The sequence below is a fragment of the Rhagoletis pomonella genome, unplaced genomic scaffold, assembly GCF_013731165.1.
Source record: "Rhagoletis pomonella isolate Grant_MI unplaced genomic scaffold, Rhpom_1.0 Rhpom_scaffold_00004, whole genome shotgun sequence".
In the NCBI taxonomy this organism is placed as follows: Eukaryota; Metazoa; Arthropoda; class Insecta; order Diptera; family Tephritidae; genus Rhagoletis; species Rhagoletis pomonella.
This window is the reverse complement of record NW_023458558.1, coordinates 23372955-23390453: the sequence shown is the minus strand read 5'-3', so window position 1 is coordinate 23390453 and position 17499 is coordinate 23372955. Positions and strand designations below refer to the sequence as shown.

Below are 17499 nucleotides of genomic sequence, written 5' to 3'. Positions count from 1 at the left end.
GCTTCAACAGCTGACTATGAATACATGAATTCAAATGCAGCCGTCCACATAGCCAAAATTCGACAACGCTCACGCTAACACAAAGCAAAAAGATGGCCAACTCTCAACTTTTCGCGTGCGTCGCTCGTCAGCTGTTGCGAATAAATAAAATTATGTGAAATATTTTTCCTTTTTAATCAAGTGCGGGCAAGAAATATCGTTTTAAATGCAATTATTGATATGAAATATTAATTTATCTGTCGTTAATATGTTAATTTAGAGGCCCAAGGATTCGCTGCCAAGCGTTCATTGTAGCAAGCATACTTTTAACGTGCGTTCTGTCAAACCAACGCCAACGCCAAAGCCAACGCGAAAGTTCTATGTGGACCGGCCTTTACAGTCTTTACTTTACTAATGGAACTGTACGATGTATGACACTATGTGGTCGGTTAATACTGCGCAAGTCGATGTCTATTATCGATATAGTTTGCGCTTCCGTAGTGTCATCTCAATTGCGGTATGTTTTGATGTCTGGATTTTTTTCACGAGTCCTTGCAAAGTTCGACGGCCCTCCGTGAGAATAGTTAATAAACTTATTATAAGCAGGTGGATACGCCTGTGTTACAAATGCAACCATTCATTGTAATACGCAACTATCGTGATGATGATGAACTTAAGTGCCAAGAGTTGGTGCGCGATTATATCATGTCGTTTGTTAAAAAGTCCTTCTACTGTTTTTGTTTTAGAGAGGTGGGTTAATTCAATGCAGGATTGTATTTGAAGAAAGGTTTAGGTATGTTTGTAACTATACATTTTACCATCTTTTTCAGATCACTCTGCAATTCATTGTTATAACATGGGCTATACTCTTTATTTTCATTGGAGTACCATTGCATTTTTGTGCAATGACAATACCAGGCTGCATATTTTTCTTATTCTCAGGCACCTATTTTTCGTTTTATGCGAAAGCAGTCGAACTGATGAAGGTGAATTAATGAAATACACATTACAAATTTAGTTAATTCCAAATAGTTCAACAATAGATGAAGGCATCACAATCCTTAGTGGCAGAATGTTACGAGCCGTTTATATTTCGCCTTAATCCCCGAGAAGCGACGTATCAAATTTTTTTAGAAGAATCGCCTTATGAGCAATCATACCAAAACAAATTTAGAAAAAAGGTAGGACAACGTACTTTTAATGTATACGGTTTAGTTATTGCCCAATGATTTCTGGCCATTGTGCCCTTATTGGTCACGAACAAAAAACAAAACAAAAAATACAAAAAAAAATTACTCGTAGGCAAGGGTCTAAACCATCATCATGGTCTAAACTTTATTTTTTTTTAATTTTTGGTCATTAATTAAAAAAAATCCGTTCGAAAAATGCACTGCGAATTTTGGAGTGGGTTTTGCGCAAAAATACTATGAATCGTATTGTCATCTCTCTAGTCGGTGAGCCATGCCCCAATCCAAAAACAGTGGGCAAATAACTAAACATTCCCCCTTTTATGACTGCTTAAGCTTAGAATACAGCTCTCAAGAAAAATCAAAAGAAATATTTTTCCAAGGCGAATGTACATATAAATTATGATTTTATTTTTTTAGATAATTGCTACCGTAAGTGTAAAAAAGCACAATTCACTATATAACGCGGCCTGGATGTTTCGTTTTGCTGTAGCGCCGGAATATCCATTTCAAAAAGTCGCCGAACCAATGCTCAATCTAGTATCTAAAAAATGTATAGCTAACGGATGTGGTTCATTGGAATGCACAATTTCAGAGTGGCAAGAAGAAGAACGTGACTTTTTTGACAATATGGGGTATTGTATAGTATGCAAACGTTCAAATGAATTTATGTTAACTATTTTAATGTTTTCCCATAGGTTTGCCACTCGTCAAATTTATCACAAGCAAATAATTGGAAGCACTTTGACTGTCATGAAATCTCTACTCACGTATGATCTTCATGCAAAGGATAACGTGCAACATCCGAAAATAGAAATAATAAAATAGCGACATTCCGATTGAGTACAATGCACTGAACAAAGCACACAAGCCTTCCGAAACATTCCTTAGCTGATATTGCAAAGTTGCACATTAAAGTGGAATAAAGTATGAACACACGTATTATTTTTCTAAAATCACACTCCTTTTATACAAATAAACCACACACAGACCAGTTTTTTATTTGTGAAAAGTAAAAAGTAAAATAATAGCAGACTGTTCATCACTTCTCAAAGTACTTTATATTGATATCTCGGCATCCAGTTCGAAAACGCCCTATCTCAGAAAACTTTTCAAGAACGCCCTACCTCAGAATTTGATTGAAAAACGCCTTATCTCAGAATTTGGTCGAAAAACGCCCTATCTAAGGAGTCGATTCAAAAACGCCCTACCTCAGCACACTTTCAATGTATTTTCAGCTGAGATGGGGCGTTTTCGAATCGAATTCTGAGATAGGGCGTGCTTCAACCAAATTCTGAGATAGGGTGTTTTTCAATAAAATTTTGAAATCAGGGCTACCATAGACTCAAACCCAGAGCCAGAAATCGTTCGTGGACTCTTACTTTGTAAACATGGTACACCAGAGTTCACCCGAGCAACACAACACCAACCCGACCATACCCCAACATAACACAACCATAGACAGATACAAACGCACCCAACCCAGACGCCGCCGCCAGCAGATCCTAGTTCCTCAGATAATCTGTTCGGTGTGTCGATCCAGAAAAAACCGCAACGTGACATCAGTCAAGTGCAATTTCCGCCTTAGCTGGTGTCACTTTAAGTAATTTTCAGGACTGCGCACTGCGCGAGCTTGTACGAGCGACTACGTGGGCTACTGTTTTGCTGCTCAGTCGTTCAACGCGCACCACGATCTCAAGCCTGTTCTGCACAATGTACGACGATGCACCCACCATGATTATGGGCAGTAGCTCGCCAGATTAGCAATTGTTAGCTATAAACAGCATAACGTGGCAACCTATACTGACGCTTGCACCCGACCTCCTGCCCATAGTCCTCCCGATCGATAAACCTGCTGACTTTGCTTCCGTGGAAAACCGAACCTACGTCAACTTTTGCATTTCGAGCTTTGGCATCGGAGTATATTTTACAGGAAGTTGGGCGTCAGATTCAAAATTTCTTTTTAATTTTTGCAGCCACGTATTCATTTGAATCCAACATTGAAAGTACCTTGGAGGCTGTTCTTTTTCCAAAAAAGAGCATATTTATGTATGTTTCCTCTTATTCTGACTTTCTTCAACATACTCTTCAATTTCTTTGTCGCAGTAACAATCGGGTTTTCTAAATCATCTATGGTTTAAAAAAGGGATGGTAAAAGGGATCTCACGACAGCGTCGATTTACACTATTTACTTATTAATTACGAGAAGGTGTGATACTGTATTAAAAATTAACAAAAAAAAATAGTAAGTTTTAATATATGTAACTGTTCCGTATATTTTCGTTATTTTTCTAATAAGTACATATGCCCGCATGTAAACTCAACATACTTACCACAATCTCCTTACTAAATAAAATATATTTATAAGTTCACATTAAATAAGTTTTAAGCATATATTTGTAAATACATATTTTTTGGATGCAATTATCAGAATTTCGGCATGTTTGTAGTATCTTAATTGCATTTTTTCTTATGTCTGTGTTGTTTTTAGAAAGCAAAATAGTAATTTAGCATCTTTTCTGCTTTTCTACCTATTTCGGCTTATAAATACGCGAATAAATACAAATGCATAAAGGAAATGAAAATATATAGAAATCATTAGAATTCATTATGCATGCAAATGCATGTATGCACGTGCCTACATAAATACATACATATTTATATATGTACTTGTTACTCCCAAAATTGAGCGTACGGCTCTTTTCTGTTAATATTCGCAATGTTTTATGTGTTAAAAATTATTTGTCAATTTTGTATTAAAATATGGCTTATATTTTAGCAAACTCCATTTAAATCCAAAAACGATACTTTGTACAAAAATTAAGAAAAATCTGCAAAGTTTCAGCAAAAACGCGAACTTTTTAATACGATTTTTTAATGTTTAATTTCAACTTAACAGATTTTTCTTAATTTTTGTAAACAGTATCATTCTAAAATATAAGCCATATTTTAATACAAAATTGACAAATAATCTTTAACATGTAAAACATTGCGAATATTAACAGAAAAGAGCCGTACGCTCAATTTTGGGAGCAGCAGTATGTACGTACATACATACATGTGTAGTACGAGTATAAGCTTTCGCCATATTCTCTTTTAATATAATTAAAAAAATACAGGTATATATAAATACAATATAATTGCAAACAAAATATGCTACATAAAATAGAAAAGCTCAGATTTTGTTTAAGTTTTACTCTTTTTGCATACTCGTAATGTAAAGCTGTAAAGCTTGTCAGATTTGTTTGTTTTTTTTTTTTTTAATCGGTCAATATTTGCATTCAGGCAATTCCACTTAATCTTATTTACTATTAGAAGATAGTTGGTAATCGATTTGGTTACAAAGGGGCGGTCTGTCTGGAGCGTGTTTTTTTTTTCGTTTGCAGCATTAAGTTTCTATGTTTAGTTTTGTCGCTTGTGAGTGTAGCAGACGTGAATAGCGACGAAGCTATTGACGTTGACTCTTTTCATTTTGCTTTGCTACGATAAAGCAAGTGTACACGATGAGCCTATTTAATTTGAATAATCGTTTGTAATCACGATATATTGTATACATATTTTTTAATTTTTCTTCTTAGCTACGAACAATCGCAGGTGCTTGTGTGTATTTAGACAGTCCTAACGTTCAGCCAATAATCCATCGTTTGTGTTTTCGCTTAGAACAGCTTTGCTCGGCGTTTCAGTTCGTTTCGTCTCCATTGGGGTAATCGGTAGAACTCGGATCGAGAGCTTTGCAAAACATGCTCGAATTCTACATCCGATAAATGACGCTACGAATATTTAATTGCGTTAATATATGTATTTACATTTATATTGAATAGGGAAATAGAAACTCTAAGAACCTCTAAGTTGCAGCGATCAACATCTGTTGGTAGACGATAGTTTGTGATGACTAATAAATGATAAGGATAAATTTTAGCCGGCTCGTGAACGAGCAAAGAGTGTGCCATGTTGGGTAGACTGCGACGTATTAAACCAGCTTGCGGATAATGGTAGGACAAAACACCCGAATATGTGCTAGAAGCGGGAAGCTCGCCACCCATCTGTAAATAGATAAAAGATATAAAATACATTAAGAAAAGTCTATATTCTAGAGTGGATAAAAAGTACTTACTAAAGCACGTCTATCACCATCAGTAATGGAATCAACTGAAGCTATGGTAAAAAAGTTTTAAATAAAATATAAACATATTTAAAACTACACTTTAGCTATATCGCCCTTTTGCTGGTAGAACGTCATGATCTAATTTTTTGATTTTGTTTTTGTGTTTTTGATTTTGTTTCTTCCAAAAAATGTTGCCCTTCCCCAGTGCAAAATGTGTTTGATGTTACACTCAACCCTGCAAAATGGCATGTTTTTGGCTTCTTGTCCTTGTCTAGCTCACGCATTTCATAATATTGTCGTTTTAAACAACCATCTGATTTTGAGGGCAACCACCTCCCCTGACATAGCTTCACATGGCCGAGAATGTGCCTTTTTTCCTTACAAGAGTGTGACATTTTAAGAATTGAACACAAAATTTTCTCACGCTTTGCCTTTAATTTAGACTCGAACACAAAAAGAGAAAGGGGCAATCAAAATAAATAAATTTTTTGCGGTTAAGTATGCTGAAATGGCTGTAAGCCAATTTTTTATGTTGTGTAAAAAAAACGCATCATTATTTGACAAAGTAAATTACGAAAGTAAGCATTGACGGCAGCTTTATGCTCTGTATTAAAATTTAGGTTTATAGTTTTTATATTGCTTTAGCTATTTGTTTTTGTTAATGTGAAATGCCTAAGTAAGAACCTTAAGCCGTTTTGTATTTCTAGATATGACGTTCCTCTAGAAAACAAACGATATAGTAATGGAATTTCACTAGTGAAACTTACCTTCTGATTTCCCACAACTTAAGTCTGTACTATGAGTTTTATCCACAAAACCTCCATATGAAAAGTCCTAATGATTGGTAAATAGTGAAAGTTAAAATTATGTGTAAATATATATTTCACTTGATGTAAGTTTTGTTTAAATTCCAATTGAAATTAATATGTGCGGATGACTAGTAAATTTTTGTGAAGTAATAAATAAGAAAGTCTACGAATGTGCAAATTAAGACCCATAACATAAATTAAATTTCATGCCGTGCCAATAAAAACAAAAGCAAAAAACCAAAAAACGAAAACCAAACCTTAACGAAAGAATGTAAAAGCGGAAAAAGAATTGTTGAATGCAAAACAACACTTTTACTTAAGTGTACGTCCAATCTTCATTGCCTGGTAAGTTTAAATACCTTATTTTGCGCCAAAATATTACTCAGGCAATATTACTTGAAAGAAAGATCGTGTTAAAAATAATAACGGCCAATAGATGTGCATGTAGTAGCCCTGATCCAATACTTTTCGCTCAAATAATTTTGGCAACCCTTAAAAACACCCAGTATTACCACATTTCTCAATAATATTTATCCGTGTCCGAACAAAATTTAATAAGTGGGTCATACATTTTTGCGAATTTCTTGGAAACCATGTCAAGGATAAACGCCGATCTTCGGTTTAAATTGTTTATTCAAGCAAAGGTTACATATGAATCAGAGAAAAGTTAAAAGAAAACTGATATATTCAGAAAAGAAATTTATTATTCAATTGACAATGATCGACTGTGCCTCCTAGATCACATGCCTTTTACAACTACATATGTGAGCAGCTCAAATAATTTGGCGACCCGAAAAAGTACCTAAATAGCTCCTAATTCCATCACGCCACCTGACCCATAAACATTTTTCTGAATTTCTCAAAAACTAAGTGAGCACCTAAATTAATTTTTGTGACCCTTAAAAATTTGGAAAAGTGGGTCAGCTAGCGTAACGAATATAAATTTTAGCCCGAATCTTCTGAATGTCGGCATAATATGTATGAGCGGAAATATTAAAATTATAGATTAAATATAATCGAAAAATATTGTAAGCAAAAAGTAAGTTAGTTTATGTAAAAAAGAAGATATCTTTATCCGAAGAAATAATTATATATAATTAATATTTATTTTTATCAAGTGGAGTCATTAGTTTCTGGTTTTATGAGACTAATTATCAAAATAAAGAATGTGCCAATAGAAATTATCAAATCGGCCACAGTCGTCCGATTTACAGAAAATTTTAAAATAATTAATTAATATATTTGTTTTTGTTATTTTTATGGCCTTTATAACAATTATATTCAACAATTTGTATGAGCTCGAGGCCGTTTTCAGTGAAAACTAATTGTGGAAAAGCAACAATAATTTGAAAAAATGGTAGAAGTGATATTAATTAATATAGAAAACACAAACAAATAGGAATACACATAGGTTCTAAAAATTAATTCTAATAAAATAGTATCTAAAAAAATCAAATCGAAAGGTCTCATTAAGCATTCTCATAAAAAGCTACACATAGAAAGCGCTTACAGTAGCAACAGGGTGCACAGCAGAAGTACCACCGGCCGCACTGAATGTATGTGAGCGTGGAGCTAAGCCGTATCCTGGCTTAGGGACATGCCGCAAGGCGCTCACCACTGTGTGTGACAAATGTGTATGCATACATACATACATACAATTAATAATTCAAATGCATGTATGTGCATATGGGCGTGCGTATGAGTACGTATTATATGCGTGTTTGTAACAGTATAGGCATGCAAGCGCAAAAATATTGGCCACAAAACAGATGATGACGTCGTTGATGGCGTGTAGAGTAGAATGAAGCGTCCAAGCAAGTGTTCAATGTATTGCAGATGAAGCGCATATATGTATGAATGTATATGATTTGCGAAATTTGACAGTCAAAACATGATCGACGACGATTATGAAGAGTTTACCATTTGATGAGGATGAACGATGGCGCGTAGTTATTGTTGATAAATTTATGTTAAGTGGTAAATAATCACCAGTCACCAGAATATAATTTTTAAATTGTCGTATTTTGGTGTAGTTGTTGTCGTTGTTAAATGCAAAAGACGTCGTCCAGCACCGAATGCGCAATAGTGCAAGTATTATACGAATATTTGTCGAACCACAAGGGTAATATACACGATCATAAGGCAAAAAGCAGCATTGAATGAAAAAATACATTGACAATTCAGAGGAAGAATTGATAGTGAGTACAAGAAAAATTCGGCAAAATGTAAAGATCATTGTAAAACATTAATACTGATAGATAAATACGTATGCACATTAGGGTGGTCCTTGAAAATCATATAAAAACAATTTTTTTTCATTCTCAACCCCTCAATCGGTAATACCGTAGTCGAAGATATCACATATAAATTTGTCGCACAGGAGGCAAAGTTCACATTCATCTAATACCTAAAATCGATACTACCATAGTCGAAGATATCACATATCAATTTTGGTCCCGATTGGAGTAGGTTAAGGAGTGTCGCAAAGGGGTCAAAGGCCAGATGCCTCTATGGACTCAAAACATTAAAAATATTTTTTCTTAATTTAATACCCAAAATGATACTATGTACTAACGTCGAGGATATCACATTTAAACTTTGGTCCTGATTGGAGTCGGTTAAGACGTCTCCAAAGGGTAATCTGAAATTTTACCCCTGTGCCCCACGCCTTAAACCGACTTCAATCTGGACGAAAATTTATAGGTGATATCTTCACCTACGGTAGTATCGATTTTGGGTATTAGACGAAAAAAAAAAATCAATCTTAATTTGTTGAGTCTCCATAGAGTAATATGAACTTTCCCCCCTGTGCGACACGCTTTAACCGTCTCCAATCGGGACCAAAATTTATATGTAATATCTTCGAGTATAGTAGCATCTCGACAAAGGGTTGAGGCTTAGAAAATCTGATGTAAAAATTTGCTTCCTACATTTAAGGACCACCCTAATGTGCATACATGTGCGGGCTATTAAAGCAGAACTTAGTATTAAATATGAATATAACCGTTAAAAATTAAAAATCCTAGTAAATATTAAATATGTAGCTCTGCTTTGCGTAGATATGTATTTAATACACAGTATGCAGTGCAAGGATCAGGAGCGTGAAATATTTTAAAAGGACAGAATTTGAAAGATTGTGTTAAGTTGTCCGTTCTTTGGTATATCGAGTGAACATCGAATACGTATTTGATATCTCTCATGTGGCCCACATCGTAACAGGTTTATATACATATATATCAAAGCTATTATTACTTTTACAATATTTAACTTTAAAGTAAGTCGGCAATAATAACAGAAAAAGCAGAAGGGGGGGAAATTGCTCAGCGCAGTTGTCCAATAACTGTTTGTTGACGTTTATAACCTAATTTAACAACGGTGGTATAGTACATACGTTATGCTTTGATCGAGTATATGTACCAAGAGAGAGTGGATACATATGTATGTGTGTATATTTTATAAGGTTACTTTGTTGCTAAGTCTATACATTTGACAGTTTATGACCAGTAAGACATTGTTAATGATAATATAGGGTGTTAATCACAAATGAGTTTGTTTCCAACATTAAACGCAGTAGCAATACCAATCACCAACAATTCAAACGAGCCGTATAGCATGAGTTGCGCACCATTATAGAAGCAGCAGAATTTTATGTTTACACTTACGGAGCTATAGCCATTGCGTATTGATGGTGGCAATGTTGTTGTTTTCAATCCATATCCTGGTCTAGGCGGAGATCGGTAGGAATGTATCGCTATATAGTATTTTAAATAGGCAATTTAATACTATGTATGTATGTAGATTAAGCCCACAAAAATAATGGTAAGATGGTTATACAAATTTCGAAACTTAAAATAATAATATTAATGATAGTAATGAACCAACGGATATTCGACAGACCTACTGGAAAATATCTAATTGTTGAAAAATTTAACTGCTGTTTGAAGACCGTGTCAGAGGTGGACCGTGTTGTAGGTGGTTAAAAAATTATAGCTGAACCACTTTTTGCCAAGTTTTAACGTATTATTTTTGTTGTTATTTACTTTTGGTTATTTTTTTATAAAAATATAGTTCATTCTTTTATAAAACTCGTTTAAATCCAAGTTTCAAGCTTTGTGCAATTGAAAAAAAATTCAACAAACTTTCGTACAAATTTCGAGCTTTTTTAAAAATTCTAAAAAATCAACCGTAATTTTTAGGTATTTAAAACTTGAGGTTTATTGCATATTCACAATCTCATTAAAAATCCAAGACATTTTTACGAAAATGTGCTTTATTTTTTTTAATTGCATAAACTTTTAAGGCAGTGTCACTCGATTGGTACATGTGTACAGACTTGTACATTTTTATATTGCTTTATCGGTACAAAAAAATGGACAATTTTCGTTGGTCTTCTATTGAAAAATTTCAACAAATTATTTTTCGTGATTGGGATAAAGAAAGATATTTGGGTATTCACACAATTCGGATACGATTTGCACCAAATTTCGGCAAATACGCAATCGTGTGACACTGCCTTTAAACTTGTATTTATACGGAACTATATGAACTATAAAAAACTAGCCAAAATTAAATAACAACAAAAATGATATTTTAAAGCTTGTCAACATTTGATGCGGCTATAATTTTTTCGACTACTGTACATAAGTTGACTATTACTACGTTTATGCGGCAGAATTCACGAATTCTTCATTTCATGATATCAAAAAAAGTTCCGTTTATGCCCAATTCGCGAATATGTACATGAAATGAAGTGTGTGAAGTGAAGTGGCAGCGCACCAGCGGAAAACTAAACAGTAGGGTTGTGGTTTTTTTAGTACATTTTAGAATTTGCATCATGTTATATATAAATTAGTTTTGGTGCATTTGAATTTCTTCTATTTGAATATCTTTAATATTACAACGATTCCACGTAAATTTTCCAGCGTTTTAAGTCATGGTTATGCCACTACATGCTTTTGATCTAAAATCTTCATAACCCTAGTAAACAGCTGTTTTTTAAGCTTGGCCTTGCCGGACTTCCACATCAAGATTTCATGAAATGGTTCCCAAATTCATGGTTAATTTTCGTTCATAATTATAATTGAATTCATGATATTGTGTTTATGCAGCCAATTTCAGCTCAAATCCATGAAATGACTTCGTGAATTCGCCTACGCATAAACGTAGTATATGATAACTCAAACTACGTTGAAATAAAAGTGAAAAAAAAAATTGTCCTGGCTACGGCCCTGGCAACAATCATGTACATAGAACGAGAATATGACGATTACACTTCCGCACAATCGGTCGTGATATTTCAATTCATTGGCCGTCCAAACATTCACTTATTTAGACCAGATAGTTTCTGTTTAGTGGTTGAAATTTTCTCAAAATTTCTACAAAAAAAATGCCAGTTTAAAATTATGAACTATGCCGCAATAATTCCAGACATAATTTTTCATTTATTTAATGATTGGACGACAAATGTGCAGAAAGCCTTGCCCGTAAAAATTGCTGTGAATTTAGTAAATTAAGTTTTTAAAATATCAGCAATGTTGTTGGTTATTATGTTTCCGCAAGATGCTTTGAAATGGGGTGAAATCAAGAATGATAGAATACTGTACTGTATTTTCTCCACTGTGGAGTGAAATAAAATAAAAATTAAACCAGCTGATTGTCAACAATATGGCCGTTGGCTATCTTTTCGCTTGGCGCGGAATCTAGAATTTTTTTCATAAATTTCATCGTAGCTGTCAAAGCAAATTTTATCCCGCAACGCGAATCAAATGTTTTATCTTACAGAAAATTGGGCAATTGCAGAAACTTTTATCTTGTGTCGAATGAAAAACGTTTTACCTCTTTAGTTCACATATTGGGTGGAGTAAAAAGTCATTATGGAAGTATAGATTAATCATCAATCAATGCTGTTCAGCTCCGCTTTGTTCGATATCCCCTTGACATTTTGCAGTGAGCTTCATAATTCTCCGTCCTTAGAACAACCTGTGTTTTTAGTCGAAAAACAAACCAGATGGTGTGCGTTCCACATTGTTGTATTATATATTGTACTTGTCATTGCCATTTATCATACTTTTCAAAAAAATAGTAGTTTTTGCTTTAAAATAATATGGAATACAAAAAATATCGTTTCCAATAATCTCTAGGTGAAGGTGTACACTGCTTGCCTACCCCCGCTGTAATTTAAGGGTTAACGTGGGTTTGACATGATCAATGCCTTTATTGGCTCGTTATGAACATCGGTGGGTCTTCCTGACTGAGGAACTTCTTTGGGATTAAAATTGCCCAGCCAGCAATTATTTAATCAGTTTTGGCACCAACGTTCTTTTAGACAACCTTCATTGTAAATTTTACTAAATTTTTCATAAGCTTGACGCGCGTTTCTCTCTTTACGGAAGTAAAACATAAAACTATGCCGTAAATTCTAAAGCTTAATCAAATTGCTGATTTTTTATTTGTGAGTGTAGCTCAAACTTTGAGTTAAATGACATTTGGTAAACATAGGTAGGATATGTATGTGTGAATGACTGCAGTGGTGGCATAACTTGTTTACTCCTCCCAATAACTACGCCCGATATTATTTTGTAACACTTTTTTATATTAAAAAAAAAAATTTGTACGGTTGTTTTTAAGATACTTTCATTTAACACCTAGAAATTTATTCATTCAAAAACTATTTGAAAGCGTAAAAAAGGGCAATTGGTAGTTAAAACTCGGTGGAAGTTGAACTAAATACTATAATCTTACTAAATATATAAATTTTTCGAAGTTTCTGAATAAAAAAACCATCACTAAAACGGACTTAATATAAATTCATATCGTTATGTATATGTCTAGATATTCAACGCGACTCTTTTTTAAACAGAACAAAGCCTCGGCAACCTAGGTAGTTTTGCTAACCTGTCATATTTGTAGTTTTCTATATTTCGTAAATATAGTAATCACCCCTACATAAAGAGGCAAATATTTTCATTCGCGAATTCATACGGGTTTAGCGTTTTGTTATAAAAATAATCAACTGCATTCTTCTTTAAATAAGTTAACTACATACTTGTCTCTGCGACTTACCGTTGTAGCTGGGCGCATTACCAAGCGATTTGCCTAACGAACCCCTGTAACTTGTTGACCGATCAAAGATTTCGTCTTCATAGAAAGGCTTCTGATGATCTAAGTTGCGCGATGGTGAAGCACCAATAGGTGATTCGTATCTATTTTCAATAAAAAAAAAATTAGAACAGTCATTAAAAAATGTATTTTGAAGCAAATTTTGTTTTTAAAATGTTTACCTTAACTTGAGTATGGGCTCTTTAGCTGCCGATGGTGTACGTGATGCATTTCTCGGGTCTAAATTTTGCTGTTTCCATTTCCTATATTTTGCGTGTTCCTTTAAATCTTTAGCAATAGCTGAACCAATACCTGAATTCAATTTTTCCAGCTCTTCAGCCTCACGTTGTAGGCGTCTACACGAATGGATAATAGAAAATATAAGTTTTTTTATTTAAAACCCCAAATTGGGTAGAGATATTTTCATTTAATTACGTATCAATTTCGCCATTCTTCATATTGTCGACTTCGTCGTCATCATCGGAAGTAGCAACACCCCTATAAGTATCACTGTAACGGCGCCTACGTTCTGGATCTGTATACGGGTAAGGCGGTGCTGGGAAATCATCCCTTTCAATTTTCGGTTTCTCGCCTGGTGGCGGCTTCTTAGCAGCTGGATAATGTGAGAGCTCTATCGGCTCTTCGTTGTTCATGGCAGGACTTTTGGGGCGAGGCGTCTCCGAACGTATTGCATCTACAAGCACTTTCATGGCGCTGCGACTGCGCGAATGCGGCCGAGACGGTGGCCGACTACCAGCTGTTGAACCACCAGTGCTGGTGGCATACGACGGCGGTCGGTGAAAATGTGGTGACAACGGCATCTTGTCATACGGATCAATTGGCTTGCGTAAGTAGTGTGGAGCATCTGTCAAGTAGCTGTATGTATAAATACGCGAAATATCCTCGCCACCAGGGCGACCGTATTCACGTAAAATTAGTCCGGGACTAACGGTACGGTAGTGGTGATGCTGCAAAGTTGTCATAAGGAATCTATTAGGTACTTATTGATAAATAATTGAATATGTTTGAAGTTATTTTTTCTTATAATTTTTACATTTTAAAATTAGTTAAGCAATTAATATTCAGTTTAAGAGTATAGCTTTGTGATTTTGAATGTGATTTGTGTATATCGAAAGCGCAAACGTAAGAAATCAGAAAAAAAAATTAATATCAAAAAAATAAGAAAGATTCCAGAATAAAAATGTACTATTTATTATATACAAACCAAAGTAAAAACCAAATAAAATTAAAGAAAAACAAACCTTGCGGCTAGAGGAATAAAGTGAACCATTAAAACTCGGCGTTCTGGAGCGCGTGTACTGAAAACAACAGAAAACCATTGCAAGCTCAAATTGTGAAAAATCAAAAATAAACAATAAAAAAGGGATTAAATAATAAAAAAAATGTGGTAGAGAAGGATTAAGGAGGTACAATATGGTCGGAGATTGGGAAGGTTTGTGTGGTGGGCAGCATAGTATCCATTAGAATGTGCAATCATACGCATGCGCACTGCCACAATCATCAGCGTACAGATCCAATGCGTTGTGTTTGCGATTCCATTGCAAAAATCCTTTGCTTTTAGGGAGTAGGAAGGTGAGGGATCGTACGTGCAGCTACACAATCATATACAGGTGCACAGTGCTTGAAATTTTTTTTTTTTGTGCAACTCATCATGCTTCAAACTCGCACATTTACCAATTAAGCTAACAATTCTCATGAAACAATATACATACATATTTACAATATGTAGAAAAGGGTTAAGCCATTGCAGTGCACATCAAATCATCGAACTGTCTTCACTTACCATGTCACTCAGCGCACTCGAGCTAATGCGATCGCATTCGGTATCCGTAAAGGCACCATTTCCGACTGGTGGTCCGCCACCGTTTAAGATAACACCGGACTCAGAAGGCCCAGGGCCACAGCGTGGATGCCAAATGGCGCTGCCTTGTAGGTACATTTCTTCGCCATCGCCGAATGGATCGCCGCATTTGGTGCAGCGTGCACAGGTCGGATGGAAATGATGGTTGTCACCTGCTTGTAGCACTTTTCCGCTAATAAAGCGATTGCAATAAGCACATTTGACGCCAAACGATTTTTGGTAGCACTTCTCACAATAGGGCACACCATCCTTGCCCATATACTCGCCGTTTAACACGGCGTTGCAAGCTTTACACCGGAAACACCAAACGTGCCACTGCCGATCTAGCGCAACTAATGCTTGCCCTTCTTTCAACAATTCACCGCAACCAGCACAATCGTTCGGATCATAGTCCTCCTTCAAATGCGCCTTGTCCGACACCACACCGCTAGTCATCTGCTGATGTGCCGTGGCACGTGTTGGACTCTCAGCTTTTGGAACTGGTGAAACCGTGCCTTCCTTGCGTGACCCTTCGGCAGCATTCGCCTGTTGTCGGATGGGCGATGAAGCAGCAGCTGGAATACAATTCTCACATAACACTTCTTTGCCGGTATTCGTTACCTGTTAGCGAAAAGAGAACAAGATTTACAGTTACTTTATGCCATGGTTACATACATATATCTAACGACTGGTGGTTGTGCGGCGCACTTTTTTGGTTCTTGTAAGGCGGTACGGTATACATATAGTTTTCTGATAATTTCCCCTTTACCTTTTAGTTTTAAATAGTTAAATTTTTATGCCAAGAACCACTTTTAGCAGTCCGGTCAAATTTAAGTACGTTTGAAGTAAGAGGTATTGGGTAAACTATTACAAATACTGCATATATTAAAGGAAATCGGTAAGATCTCAAGTCTGTTAAAAAATATATCCGAGGTCAAAGGTCAAAAACACCGATTGTTTTGCTTATTTTTCTTAAGAAATCAAAATTTAAAGATAAAAAAAAGTATAGTTCTTAGGGAAATTAAGAAAATAACAATTAAATCAATACAATAATTATTGTAATATCTTGTGCCGATTACCTTGGAATGAGCCAATTGTGCTTTGGCGAAAATAATGAAAACATGTACTTATGTACTATGAACTTACCTTGCTGCCAGATTTAAATGCATTGCTACATTTAGAGCACGTGAAACACTTTTGGTGATACGTCTTTCCCATCGTGGAAACCACCTCACCCTCGACATATTGCTGGCAAGCGGCACACTTTGTGCCGTACAGACGCTGATAGTCGGGAATGCAGTAGTAAACGCCATCTTTGGTAAAGAATCCGCCAGTGGCGAGCGACTTTTTGCATTGACAACATTGAAAGCAAGCTTTGTGAAAATGCTTATCTGCTACGCGTAGCACCTCGCCGGAACATTTTTTATCGCATTTTGCACAGTAAATTTTTTGCTTTCCTAGAAAATAAAGAACATATGGAAATGTTTAATATACAGCAATTAATTTGAAAACAATGCAAGCAACTATCTTCAAATTAGAAATAATATTACAACGGTAATTAATTGTTTGCAAGCAATGCGCAAAAAAAAGTTCACATATGTACATTAGACTGTATCACTCCCCATACAAAAAAAAAAAAAATCCGTACTGTGTTTCCATTGGAATTATCAAATCTATTATATTTTAAGACTTCCACCAAAATATTTCGGAAACATATTAAGATTTACCTGAGCTGAACCGATTTGAAAATATCGCCAAAAATGGAGTTTTTTATGAATAAAAAGTTTACTAAAGATTTTTTTGAAAAAAAAAAAATCCCCTCAAACACAAAACGGGATAAGCTTAAAAAATTTGCATAGAAATATTAAAAAAAAAGTAAAGAAATTCTCAACGGAATCGTAATAATGAGATTTTTTATGTTGGTTTTTAACTTTTTTCAAAGAATGGTATAAAAAAACTTTAATAACTGAACCTAAACAATTCCGATTTAGACTTGTGAGGTATCATTGGAAAGGTATTTTCTCGCCCTTTTTACTTCTTTGCTAATAAACTCATTGAAAGGATGAAAGAGAAAGGTAGGATGTACGAGCGTCATTCCAAGTTGAATAAAAATGTGTTGGTATTTTGAAAAAAGGGATTTCAATGAATTTTTTGTGCACATAAATAAAAATAGTGGGAAAATTCCTTTCTACTGATATCCTATAAGTCTAAATCAGAATAATTTTGGCCCAGCTATTCAAGTTTTTCGTAAATCATTCTTTGAAAAAAGTTAAAAAACAGCATCTAAAATCTCATTATTACGATTCCGTTGAAAAGATTTTTAAATATTTGTATGCAGATTTTTAAAGCTTAATCTGTTTTGTCATCTGAGGTGATTTTTTTCAAAAAGTTCTTTAAGAAACTATTTTTATTCATAAAAAAACTCAATTTTTGGAGGTATTTTCCGAAATATTTTGGTGG

At 34.9% G+C, this 17499-nt stretch overlaps 2 protein-coding genes and 1 long non-coding RNA gene across 6 annotated transcripts in view; 2 read left to right on the top strand and 1 right to left on the bottom strand.

Moving 5' to 3' along the window:
- The first annotated feature begins 464 nt into the window (after positions 1–464).
- LOC118737258 lies at positions 465–2162 on the top strand. The gene is made up of 5 exons (XM_036467659.1): positions 465–729; positions 810–965; positions 1023–1160; positions 1587–1801; positions 1865–2162. Exons 1-5 carry the CDS (start codon positions 607–609, stop codon positions 1992–1994), a joined length of 762 nt encoding a protein of 253 aa, XP_036323552.1. The 5' UTR covers positions 465–606; the 3' UTR covers positions 1995–2162.
- A 2260-nt stretch (positions 2163–4422) lies between these two features.
- Positions 4423–17499, bottom strand: part of LOC118737256 (actin-binding LIM protein 2) — a 38980-nt gene continuing 25903 nt past the window's right edge. Inside the window, exons 2-12 of one of the 4 annotated variants that reach the window (XM_036467655.1) lie at positions 16186–16496; positions 14983–15660; positions 14441–14497; positions 13614–14146; positions 13361–13534; positions 13143–13282; positions 9743–9831; positions 6039–6105; positions 5281–5321; positions 5009–5209; positions 4423–4936 (exon numbers count right to left, since the gene is read on the bottom strand). In XM_036467655.1, coding sequence (XP_036323548.1) covers positions 4823–4936; positions 5009–5209; positions 5281–5321; positions 6039–6105; positions 9743–9831; positions 13143–13282; positions 13361–13534; positions 13614–14146; positions 14441–14497; positions 14983–15660; positions 16186–16496 — 2405 coding nt within the window. In that variant the 3' untranslated portion in view covers positions 4423–4822. Of the gene's footprint in view, positions 4937–5008; positions 5210–5280; positions 5322–6038; positions 6106–7590; positions 7698–9742; positions 9832–13142; positions 13283–13360; positions 13535–13613; positions 14147–14440; positions 14498–14982; positions 15661–16185; positions 16497–17499 lie in introns of all 4 variants that reach the window. The other 3 variants (XM_036467654.1, XM_036467657.1, XM_036467656.1) reach the window with 3 other exon arrangements.
- The window catches only part of LOC118737257, a 38736-nt gene continuing 29095 nt past the window's right edge, over positions 7859–17499 (top strand). Inside the window, exon 1 of the long non-coding RNA XR_004992798.1 lies at positions 7859–8278. This is a non-coding gene — a long non-coding RNA (uncharacterized LOC118737257). The remainder of the gene's footprint in view (positions 8279–17499) is intronic.